The 12283-nt window shown below is 40.3% G+C and overlaps 1 protein-coding gene across 2 annotated transcripts in view; it reads left to right on the forward strand.

Annotated features, from left to right (window-relative positions):
- Window positions 1-910: 910 nt before the first annotated feature.
- The window catches only part of DHX8 (DEAH-box helicase 8), a 31301-nt gene continuing 19928 nt past the window's right edge, over window positions 911-12283 (forward strand). Inside the window, exons 1-10 of one of the 2 annotated variants that reach the window (XM_020972628.2) lie at window positions 911-1101; window positions 2820-2905; window positions 3647-3719; window positions 5083-5168; window positions 7016-7125; window positions 7771-8094; window positions 8533-8677; window positions 8810-9013; window positions 9584-9671; window positions 10093-10190. In XM_020972628.2, coding sequence (XP_020828287.1) covers window positions 990-1101; window positions 2820-2905; window positions 3647-3719; window positions 5083-5168; window positions 7016-7125; window positions 7771-8094; window positions 8533-8677; window positions 8810-9013; window positions 9584-9671; window positions 10093-10190 — 1326 coding nt within the window. In that variant the 5' untranslated portion in view covers window positions 911-989. Of the gene's footprint in view, window positions 1102-1213; window positions 1436-2819; window positions 2906-3646; window positions 3720-5082; window positions 5169-7015; window positions 7126-7770; window positions 8095-8532; window positions 8678-8809; window positions 9014-9583; window positions 9672-10092; window positions 10191-12283 lie in introns of those variants that run through there. The other variant, XM_078156061.1, reaches the window with a different exon arrangement.

Below are 12283 nucleotides of genomic sequence, written 5' to 3' on the forward strand. Positions count from 1 at the left end.
GACTTGCTCCGGATCATAAATTTAGTGTTGCAAAGGACCTTTTAGTCCATCAATACCTTCTCTCCTAACGCCCATTTAAAAGATAAGGAAACTGACACACAGAGAAATTAAATGACTTGCTCAGGAGCACAGATTTAGCTCTGGAATGGGCTTTGGAGTCTGTAGAGCCAGCCCCGCTCTCTCACTGTACAGGGAGCCGAGGCACAGAGAGGTTAGGTGACTCGCCCAAGGTCATACAGTAAATATCCAAGGCAGGGTTTGAATCCAGGCCTTCCTGAGTCCCGGTCCAGCGCTGAGTCCATTACGTCAGCCTCTTAGTGATGCAGAATTGAAGCTTGGGCTGGATTGATGCACCCGGGAATCATCTGTTTTGACATGGTTGCTGAACCCACGGAAGTTGATGAGGTCACAGAGAGAGGGAATGCGGTGAGAAGAGAGAGATGCTCAGGACATAGCCTGGGGGACCCCCAGAGTTGAGCGGGGCCGCTTCGAAGTTTCCCGGCCCCCAACTCGGGAACTCCTCTCTCCTCCTGGTCCTTCCCTACCCAGGGCCTCTTCCCTACCCGCCCCCCCCCCCCCCGGCCTCGCTCTGCCTGCGCCTGCGCAGCAGCTTGGGGTCCACCAGCGGAGGAGGACGGGGTGGGCGGGGGAAGGTGTGAGACGCGGCACGCGCTGCGATCTTCTGGCGTCCTCTGCAGCCCAGCTGTGGGAACTGCGCCTGTGGCGAACGTTTCCTAAGCTTGCCGGCTCGCGTCTGTTTCACCGCCGACCACTCGGGGAGCTGTAACCCATGCCCGCGCTGACGGCCTTTCCACGCACTTCCTGTAGATTCTCTATGGTTCTTCCGGTGTGCGCTCATTGGACACCGCCTCGGGGAAAGGTAAACAAAGAGGCGGGGGCAGCTGCCGACCCGGAAGTAGAAGTAGCGAACCGGCGGAGTCTTGGGCCGAAGAAGTCGGGGTTAGGTTAAGGGCAGGCCGTGGTGCGCGATGGCCGAGCCAGGACCCGCCGAAGAGCTCGCCAAGCTCGAGTACCTGTCCCTTGTGTCCAAAGTGTGCACCGAGCTGGACAATCACCTGGGGATCAACGACAAGGACCTGGGTAAGAAGCCCGAGAGGGAGACGGGAGGAGGCGGCGGGACTGGGGGTGGCAGGCCAGGCCCCGCTTCCTGGCCTTGCCGCTGACCACCCCCTTGGGCAAGGCTCTTTCACAAGGAGCCGAGTGCTGCGGGGAAAGAGCGTTGGAGTCAGAGACCCCAGGTTCAGATCCTGGCTCTGACAGGTGTGATGATGGACAAATCACCTGATTTCTCTGGGTCACAGTTTCCTCCTCTGGAACATGGAGGTTGGGCAAGATGATCAGTGAAGCCACTTGCAGCTCTAAATCTATGAGTTTATGAGATTCATAAATCCGTGAGCTCCAATGTGTATCATACGTGAGTATCTATCATAAACTCATGAGCGTCATTAGTATCACAGATATAGAGTCGGGACGGGACTCAGAGTCAGGAAAATCTGACTTGGTATGTCCCACTTCCATTACTTACTGACTGTGTGACTATGGACAAGTAATTTCTCCTCCCAGCGTCTTATTTCTGCATCTGTAAAATGAGGGGGTTAGAGGCAGCTAGGTGGTGCAATGGATAGACTGCTAGGCTTTTGTTTATCTAAAATTCATAGACTTCCGGAGCTGGAAAAGACCATGAAAATTATCTCCTCTAAATCCATATCCACATTGCTTTTCCCTCTTTCCCTAACTACCTAGTGTACCTATGCTGCTTTCTAAACTGCTTGGGCCCCTTGCTGGGTATGACCTTTTCCTTCTCTCTTTCTTCATATTCCTCTCCACTAAATTTCATTTGTCCCACTTCCTAATCCCTTAGTACCGTTTCCTCCTCTCTCTTAAATAGTAAAAGTGGTTATCGTTTACCTGGGAGATGTTAGGATTTTTTGTTGTTGTTAATCAGGTACACAGAATCTACTAATACCTTAACTAGATGATATGTCAGACTGACATTTGTTAGCCTAGTCAAAATTCTTGGATATTCTGAAGGCCATTAATGAACAGCTCAAAATATATACATTTCTGCTACATTGGTAGTTAAATGGTAGTGATTTAGGGTCTCATAGGCCTTTTATCGACCTTCAGATTAGGCCATGTAGTTTGAAAGGAACTTAGATTTACATTGCACTTTAAAGGTTTGCAAAGTGTTTTCTTCACCACAGCCCTATGAAGTAAGTAATGCAAGTATTATTTCCATTTTAAAGATGAGAAAACTGAGGCATAAGGTTAAATGACTTGTCTAGGATTACACATCTAGTGAGTGATGGAAACTAGTAGTTAAACTGAGGTCTCTCCTGACTGCTGGTCTAACACTCTCCATTGTTTCATATTGCTTTGTCCTCCTTTGAGTATAGTCAGTATTGCTGGAAACCATGAGGAATAGACAATATATTATGTGTTCTTTTTCTGACACTAGCATATTCTGTTTCAGAATATTTGTTTATCAATCTGGTTGCTTTGTGGGAGTGAGGATCTCAGGTTTGGGCAGGGGGCAAATCAAGAGTTATTCCCCAGTTGTAGTGCACTTGAAGACCTGGAAAACAATTTTGTAAAAGCAGCTTCTAGCATGGACAGATTTATAGGAATATAATGTACACAACCTGGGCAGGGTAAATCATTTTTTTGTTTTTATCACTGGATCTTTGGCATTTAGGACTATTAAGGGTAATCTAGTGTTTTTCATGATACTGGGAAATGATTCCCTGTCTCAGTCCTTCTGTTTTATTCTTATTTTAATATCACTTTTATTTTCACAGCTGAATTTGTGATCAATCTTGCTGAGAAAAATACAACCTTTGACACTTTTAAAGCTTCCCTAACCAAAAATGGTGCTGAATTCACAGTATGTATGGTCTTGAGATTTTTCCCATTCTGTTAAAGTTACTCTCGAATTAAAAATGGGGCTTTTGTTGGGAAGGGTCAGAGATTTATGTTTACCAATCACACAGATTGAATGAGTAATGTTTTCAAGCCACCAAGCAGTCATTTATTCAGTTTAATTTGGCTTCCTGGAGCAGCTTTCCAGTTAGATAGAACAGGGTTTCCATCATTAAGTCTTTGTGGCAGTTTCTTGCATCCTTATTGTGTGAATGCAGTAATCCAGTTCTTCTGAACAGAAACAGAATGCTAGACTGTATGGAGGTGGCTGTAAACTATGAAAAATGGTTTTAGGAGATCTAAAAACATAAAACTTTGGGTACCTTGTCTAAAGAATTCTATAACTACTCTTTAATTTGATTATTTTGAGCATACAATAACATTTGAGGGTGCAATGTTCTCTGCTAGTATCCAGCTATCTGGCAGGTTGGCATATTATCTAGTGCTGCATTTACCTCAGTGTGTTAAACTGAGGAATATAGCCTCCTCACAACTATACTCAACCCATTTAACAGACATTTATTAAGCATCTGCTATGAGTAGTGCACTGTATAAATATGGCATAGGCCTTGCTTTCAAGAAGCTTCCAATTTAGTGGAGAAGATAGATGTATATTTCCTTTAGCATATATGTTCATTCTGTTGACATTCTTTAAGTGTATTTGAACAGAAACACAGAGACTCTTATTCTATGCTTGCTTTCAAAGGACTCTCTTATAAGCAATTTATTACGTCTCATACAGACCATGCGGCCCCCAGCAAAACCTTCTGCTAACAAAGGTAAGCCCTGCTTTGAACTGACTGTGGCTCTCACAGTGTCTTTTAGAGCCAAGAATCCTGAAACATATTTTGGTGGTATCTTGTTGGCAGATTTTGAACTTGGGCTCCTGCTATTTAAATTTTCCATGTTGCCTGAGACAAAATTAAAGTGATAGCAGCCATCAATAAATAAGCAGTACATAATGAAGTTGTACAAACTTAATTTTTCTCCCTCCCCTAATCTACTTAGTATTTTGTAAGTCAATGACTTTGTGATATATTTGTATATATAGGGGTGTGTGTATATATAGATATCGATATACACATACACATACATATATAGGTATATGTATATATAAATAGACTTTACTTATGGGTGAGATAACAAGAATTTGAAACATTTAGAGGTTAAAAAATTTTTTTTAGGGTTTTTCCCCCCATTTAAAATGATGCTGGTTTACAAATATCTCTCAGTCTGAGAGGAGCTGGGATTTGGGGAAAGAAAAGTTGGATATATGGGGAGGACATTTTGAAGACACATATTGGTTGCAGTGTGACATGTTAGGAAACTTTAAAGTGGGGATATCTTTAATCTTTTTCTTGCTTGATGGGGTAGTTCTTAATTTTTTTTTGTCATAGGCCCCATGGCAGTCTGGTTAAACATATGAACCCCTTCTCAGAATGATATGCTTAAAACTATAAAATAAAACAAATAGGATTACAAAAGAAACCAATTACACTGAAATATGTATTGTGGGTTTTTTTTTAAGTTCATGGACCCCAGGTTAAGTAAGAACTCCTGTGCTAGAGCCAAAAAGGAATTCATCTTTCCTTGTCCCCCCCTAACTCCCAGTCCTGTTGAGGGATCAGGCACATGGGGAGATGGACGTAGTGTTTGGGAGTAGTGGTAGGGATAGATTTTCTTTGTCAGTCCTTGTGTCAGATCAGGACAAGGGTGGGCAGGCATGTGGGAGAAGGGTGTGTGTGGGGGTGTGTGTGGGTGTGTGTGTGTGGGTGTGTGTGTGTGTGTGTGTGTGTGTGTGTGTGTGTGTGTGTGTGTGTGTGTAGCAGTGCTGTAGGGGAGGTCTGAGACTAGGTCTTTCACAATTTGAAGTGACCAGGGCTGCTGGAATGATGAAGTGGGATCATTTGCTCTTTCACTTCCTCAGGGCAGGAGAAGAGGGTGTCCCCTTTTCTACCTTTTTTGGGGGGAAGAAAGCTATTTGTTAGAAACCCTTTCTGGTTAGGGAAATTTGGTTGGATTTGGTGTTGAAAATGTTGATGTGTATTTCATGTTTAGTGTTATGCAGGTTTCTTTTAATCACTGAAAAGATTAAATCTACTTTACTGTGTGTTTTCCTCCCTTTCTATTTTATGAAACAAGATCCAGTTGTTAAACCAAAGACAGAAAAGGAGAAGCTTAAGGACCTGTTCCCAGCACTTTGCCGACCAGACAATCCTGCAATCCGGGTACTGACGCCCTCTGAGGCCCAGCTTTTGGGACCATATGAGTTTTTAGCAATTTTTATGCAAATGTTTCCACTTGCTCTTATTGCTTTCATTCTTAGAAAATATTAATAAAAACATTAAAGGACCTAAGAAAACTTGATGAGGGTTAATTAAATTAGGGACCATGAGAAGCAATTAGAGATATGGAAAAGTTATGAGAACTAATATTTAACAGCATATATGAAGTTTGGTTACATTGTCTAGTGTATATTTAATTTTTCTAGTATTCTGATTTGTCAGCTGCAGTAAGAGAACGTGTTTTGGAGACCTTTGGGATATTTAACATAGCCCTAAAAGTAACCAGTGGTCTGGTATGCATGATATTTTAGAAGTAAAGCATGTTCTTTTCACTTCGATAATTGTGTGTTTCTCAGGTCCCACGTTGGTAAAATTTTTGCCATTAATTGAAAACCATAGAACTGGGGTAGGTGTTAAGTTCTATACATCTATACAGAGATGTATAGAGCATGAGAACATAAGAAAAGCTTTCTAAGAACTTTTATGTCTATTAATCATCTAGAATAATATCATCTTAGAGTCAAAAGTTGTCTAATTTCACCTCCCCCCAATTCCATAATCTCTCTGACATCCTGTTTTAGTTTTTCCCGGCTAGTACATAATGTCAGTGATGGGGAGCTTGTTTCTTCATAGTGCAGCCCATCCCATTTAATAATTGTAACTCATTTCTCATCCACATGACAGCTTTTCAGATACTTGAAAAGAGTCATTGTATCCTCTCTGAAGTCTTTTCTTCTCTTGGATACCTCAAAATTTCTTCAACCATTCTACCCATGATGTAGTTTCCATCTCCCTCATTATACTGATTGTCCTTTGTCAAGTGTGCTCCCTTGGCCTTGGATTCCTAAAAATGGTCAGTGTACAGCAGAACTGTGAAGTCTCCTTTACTTCTGGATGCTCCGTTTTTGTCCTTTCTCATTATTTTATGTTGGAAATTCTTCCTGGCTCCTTTTCACTTTGGTTTTATAGTCTATAACCCAAGGCAGATGGGTATACTGCAAAGAATGGTGAGCTGGGAGTCATAAGAACAACATTCTAGGTACAGCCTTGGTGACTTTGGGCAGGTTGCTGAACTTCTCAGATCCTCAGGTTTCTCTGTAAGATGAGGATAATACTAAAAAAAAGAAAAAGATGAGGATAATACCATCGTTTCCAACTTCATAGGGTTGTTGGGAGGATCACGTAAAATAACTGTGCTTTTGAATCAGTTAAACATTTTAATATAAATGTTTGTTGCTACTATTTCAATATGTCAAGATCTGTGATTTCATCAGTGTGAACACTCCTTTCATACAGGCAGATCCTAATCAATCCGTGTCTTTTTTTTTAAAGTTGTTTTGACAAGGCAGTTGGGGTTAAGTGATTTGCCCAGGGTAGTGTCAAGTGTCTGGTCTGGGACCAGATTTGAACTCAGGTCCTCCTAACTCCAGGGCTGGTGCTCTATCCATTGCGAGACCTAACTGCCCCCCATCCATCTCTTAATAGGTGGTTTCATGAGTTTCTGTGGCCAAACAAAAAAACTTAAACCTGATGGCCAACTTCTGGTGATGAGTCTCTCTGAGCTTAGCCAATAAGGCTCGTCCTTGGATAATAGGTGCACAGTGCATTTCAGGGCATGCTTAAAAGTAGGGCCTATCAGAGCTTGTGTTTCTCTCTGATATAATCTCTGAAATCAAAGTCATCTCTATGCTACCATCAGGGAAACTTGGAGCAGGACTGTAATGGAAATCTTTATTCTTGTTGGCTGTATTTTCTGACTGCTGTTTTTTCTTACCCTGTTGTTCCTGTAGACCATGCTTGATGAAGATGATATGAAAGTAGCTGTGGATGTCCTGAAAGAGTTAGAAGCTCTGATGCCTAGTGCTGCCGCGCATGAGAAGCAGAGAGGCTCTGAACACCGGTATATCTTTTGGGTTTTCTTTTAGGATAGTAGTTCTACTTGGCAGGCCAGTCCAAATACATTTCTAAGCAAGTTCTCAGGATCTGTAGTGGCCCTTCACTGCACTCTTTTGGCCACTTTTACCACCCACTGCTGCTTCTTGCTGACAGATATTGGTAAGCAAATGCTAGGAAGTTAAGGAAATAGAAACAACTCCAAACAAAAGGTCTTGAAATGAGAAGCAAAGCAAAATTTTTGTATGTTAGTTTTCTGATTTGTTTTGGGTGCTGGACGTGTACCAGTATTTATGGATTTCGCAGCTAGCATCATATAGGTTCGTGTCATATATAAATATGCCCTACGTAAGTATGGTTATCATAACTACCTCATTTTGCAATATTATTATTTTATATGGAGGCATATAGAATATTCGTAAGTTATATAGAGGTTTCACAACTATAAAGTTGTGAGATCCCTCTGTACTGCTATTTGGCCAATTATCCATTTATAACATTGCTCCTGTTATAAACTACCTGTTTACCTCCTGTTGTCAACTAACTATCCCCTCTAACTTTATTTCCTTTAATGTTCTGTCTTGTGGAACCTGTTAACAGTATTAGGTGGGATGTGTCTGAATTATCTAAAATCTTTTTTTTTTTCTGATAGTGATAGGGCTAAAAAGAAGAAACGGAGTCGGAGTCGAAGCCGAGACAGAGAACACAAACGGAGGCACCGGTCCCGATCAAGGTCACGTTCTAGAACTCGAGATAGGAATAAAGGGAAATCTAGATACCGATCTAGGAGCAGAAGTCAAAGTCCTGTCAAAGACCGTAAGGACCGTGATAAGTATGGGGAGAAGAATAATGACAGATGGCGAGACAAACATGTGGACCGCCCTCCTCCTGAAGAGCCTTCTATTGGGGACATTTACAATGGCAAAGTTACCAGTATCATGCAGTTTGGGTGTTTTGTACAGCTGGAGGGACTAAGGTAACATCTAAGGCCTTTTATGTCTCTTCCAGTAGTAGGCAGAATATCTTCTATAGTCATTTGGGCTTTTTACATAAAAAAAATAAGTATTAGGTAGTTTGATTGAGGATTCTTTAGTCCAATCAATCTTCTTTAATCTATTCAAAGACTGTTTGGAAGCTGGCATATCCTGCCAGATCTTACCCTTTCTTCTCCTTCAGACAAGACTGGCCCTTTCCTTACTGAGACACAGGTGGAGATGGAGCTCATTTCTTTTTTAAGATGCTTCCCAGGGAAGGAGATTTGATGGCTTTCTTCAGTGTACTTGACTTCCATTGTTGTTAGGAAGTTTTATTTCACCTCAGTCCCTTCCACTAGAATTTAAGCTTTTTCCTTTAGTTTTGCCTTAATGACAATTAAAACCACTAGGAATTATGTATCTTCCTTTTGACTGCACAGGAAACGGTGGGAAGGTTTAGTTCACATCTCTGAGCTTCGTCGGGAAGGTCGTGTAGCCAATGTCGCTGATGTTGTGAGCAAAGGCCAGAGGGTTAAAGTGAAAGTCCTGTCATTCACTGGGACCAAAACCAGCCTGAGCATGAAGGTAAGGCAGGAAAGGTAGTTAGCGTAATAGAGGGTGTCTTTTGCAAGGGAGGTGGCATTGGGCTCTTTCATACCCAATGCCCTTGAAAACGTGAGGGTGGAATGTGAGCCCAGAGGTTTTTGTTTGCCTTAGGATGTAGATCAGGATACTGGAGAAGATCTGAACCCAAACCGACGGAGGAACCTTGTTGGGGAGACCAATGAGGAGACCTCTATGAGGAACCCTGATAGACCTACTCACCTCTCCCTCGTCAGTGCCCCAGAAGTAGAAGATGACACTCTTGAAAGGAAACGCCTGACTCGAATCTCAGATCCTGAGAAATGGGAGATCAAACAGGTGGGAGCTCTTGTGTTTCCTCTGCTTGTTTTTAATTATTAACTGTTAGAGCCAGCAGTTTGTCTTGTAAATGGGAGTAGTAGGTTCCAGAAAAGATGAAGGTGGGGGACAAGGAAGGTCTGACAGCAACTGTGCAGAATCAGAAATAATGATCTCTCACATTTGTTTAGCATTTTGCAGTTTATAAGAGACTTTACTATATGCTCTCATTTGCTCCTCAGTAGATTATGAAGCTCTCTTTTAGATATGAGATTACGTAGATAGTAATTGGCAAAGTCAGACCGAGAACAAAAGATTTCTTTCTGTTTTGCTATTTGGCCCAACTCTGCCTGGGTAGATGATTTCACTGAGGCCAGTGTTTTGTATATTTTTGCCAGTACCCCCCAAATTACCTTTACTTCAGATTTAAAAAGGCTTTGTTTAAAAAAAAAAGACCTAAAAGAACAAGGGCTCTGACTTCTTGAGGTGAAGGAGAAATGACCTCAGGTCTTCGTTAGAAAGCTGTGTATTCACCTTTACTTAGTTTCTATACCAGCAAACTACAAATGATGTTGTTTGCCTTCTGTATAGATGATTGCAGCCAATGTACTTTCCAAAGAAGAGTTTCCAGACTTTGATGAAGAGACAGGAATCCTTCCTAAAGTAGATGATGAAGAAGGTAACAAACTAGTTGGGTTTGGTTAGACTAGAAAAAATCGAGAAAGTATTTTCAAATTGAGGTGTATAGGACTAGCCAATTTGTAGCTTGGTTTATATTAGAAAAAGATATTTTGAAAGTGCTAAATAAATACTCTCAGAAAAGCATTTTCAACATGCTTGATTTCATGTAAAAGTTCCAAAAAGCAATTAGATTGAGATGTATGCCAACCCTCTGAAGAGCAAGGGAAGGGGGAAAGAAAGAAATTGTTTTTATTCCTTTAGGTACCAATTAGTTGAAAGTCTGCTTTCTTTTGAACCTGATTACTGTTTAGGCCTTTGGCTTGGTGATGGTGGTTTCTTTTTATAAGTGTTTCCTAGGTTTTGGTGAAAAGAATCTGGGTTTCTTCTTTTGTTCAATCTTCTTTTTGTGGGAATTTTAGATGAAGACTTGGAGATTGAACTGGTTGAGGAAGAACCTCCATTCCTGAGAGGGCACACCAAACAAAGCATGGACATGAGCCCCATTAAAATTGTCAAGGTGAGAAATGTTGGACTTAACCTGGAAACCTCAAAGGGACTTCATTCTTTTAGGACAAAAGAATACAGTCTCCTTCTCCCCCCAATTTATTATTTATTTTTAGCATTCATTTCTTTTTAAATTTTGAGTTCCAAATTCTTTCCTTCTCTTTCACCCCTTTTCCATCCACCATGAAGGCAAAAAAAAAAGGTATTAGTTATACATATGAAATTATGCAAAGCCTATTTCCATGTTAGCCATATTGCAAAAGAAAAAGAAAATAAAGCAATAAAATTATACTTTAGTTTGTGCTCAGAGTTCATCATTTCTCTCTCTGGAGATGGATAGCATTTTTTTGTCATTCATAGCATTTTTCGTTTGCACTTAACTTGAATCATTGTATTGATCAGAATAGCCACATCCTTCACAGTTGATCATTGTTATAACATTGGTATTACTGTGCACAATGATCTCCTGGTTCCTTTCATTTTACTTTGCGTCAGTTCATATAGGTCTTGCCATGTCCTTTCTGAAACCACACCCCTCATCATTTCTTATAACACAGTGGTGCTTCATTACAATCATATGCCCCAACTTGTTCAGCCATTCCCCAACTGATAAGTATCCCCTCAATTTCAAGTTCTTTGTCACCACAAAAAGAGCTGTTATAAATATTTTTGTATAAATAGATCCTTTTCCTTTGATCTCTTTGGGGTACAGATCTAGTAGTGGTATTGCTGGATTGAAGGATATACAGTTTTATAGCCGTTTGGGCATAGTTCCAGAATGGTTAAACTAGTTCACGACTCCACCAACAGTTCATTAGTAAACTTGTTTACCCTCATCCCTTCCAGCATTTGTCATTTCTGATGGGTGAGAGGTATTACCTCTGAGTTGTTTTAATTTGCATTTCTTTAATCAACAATGAAAGCATTTTTTCATATCTTTCTGAAAACTGTTCATATCCTTTGACTGTTTATCAGTTGGGAATGGCTCTTATTTTTATGAATTTGACTCAGTTTCTTATATGTTTGGGAAATGGGATCTTTATCAGAAAATTCGCTATAAAATTTTTTAATATTCATTGTCTGTGGTATCTTTTAGTAAAATATAGTTTCCCTAATTATTTCTTGGTTTTTGTTTTTTCTGAGATTGTGATTGCTACCCCTGCCTTTTTTATTTCTGCTGAAGTATAATAGATTTTACTCCAACTCTTTATTTCAACTCTATGTGTTTCTGTTTCAAGTGTATCTCTTGTAAACAACATATTGTTGAATTCTGGTTTCTAATCTATTTTGTTTTCTGTTATCTGCTTCTGTTTTATGGATAAAAGTTCTTCCTCGTGCACCTCTTTTATATGAGAAGAATTTCCCTATCCCACCTCTTCCTTCCTCCTCCCATTGCATCCTTCTTTTTTACCTTTTTTTTTTTGAGATCATCCCAACATAATCAATTCACTCTCATGCCTTCTGTCTATGTAGACTCTTTCTACCTACTCTAACAGTGATAAAGTTCTTAGAATGTATCGTCTTCCCATATAGGAATATAAACTTTATTGAATCTCTTGTGATTACTCTTTCATGTTTACCTTGAGTCCTGTGTTTGAATGTCAGATTTTCTGTTCAGCTCTGGTCTTTTTTTAATTAGGAATGCCTGGAAGCCTTCTATTTTATTAAATGTCCATTTTTTTTCTCCTGAAGGATTATACTCAGTTTTGCTGACTAGGTGATTCTTGGTTGTAATCCTGGCTTCTTTGACATCTGGAATATCATATTCCAAGCCCTGTGCTCCTTTAACATTGAAGCTGCTAAATCTTGTATGATCTTGCTGTGGCTCCGTGGTATTTGAATTGTTTCTTTCTGGATGCTTGCAGTATTTTCTCCTTGACCTGGAAACTCTGAAATTCGGCTATAATATTCCTGGGAGTTTTCATTTTGGGATTTCTCTGAGGAAGAGATTGGTAGATTCTTTCAATTTCTGTTTTACTCTCTGGATCTAAGATACCTGGTGCAGATTTCCTTTATAATTTCTTGAAAAATAATGTCAAAGCTCTTTTTTTCACCATGGTTTTCAGGTCGTATAATAATTCTTAAATCATCTCTCCTTGATCCATT

The sequence above is a fragment of the Phascolarctos cinereus genome, unplaced genomic scaffold, assembly GCF_003287225.1.
Source record: "Phascolarctos cinereus isolate Bilbo 61053 unplaced genomic scaffold, phaCin_HiC Scaffold_5;HRSCAF=322, whole genome shotgun sequence".
NCBI lineage: Eukaryota > Metazoa > Chordata > Mammalia > Diprotodontia > Phascolarctidae > Phascolarctos > Phascolarctos cinereus.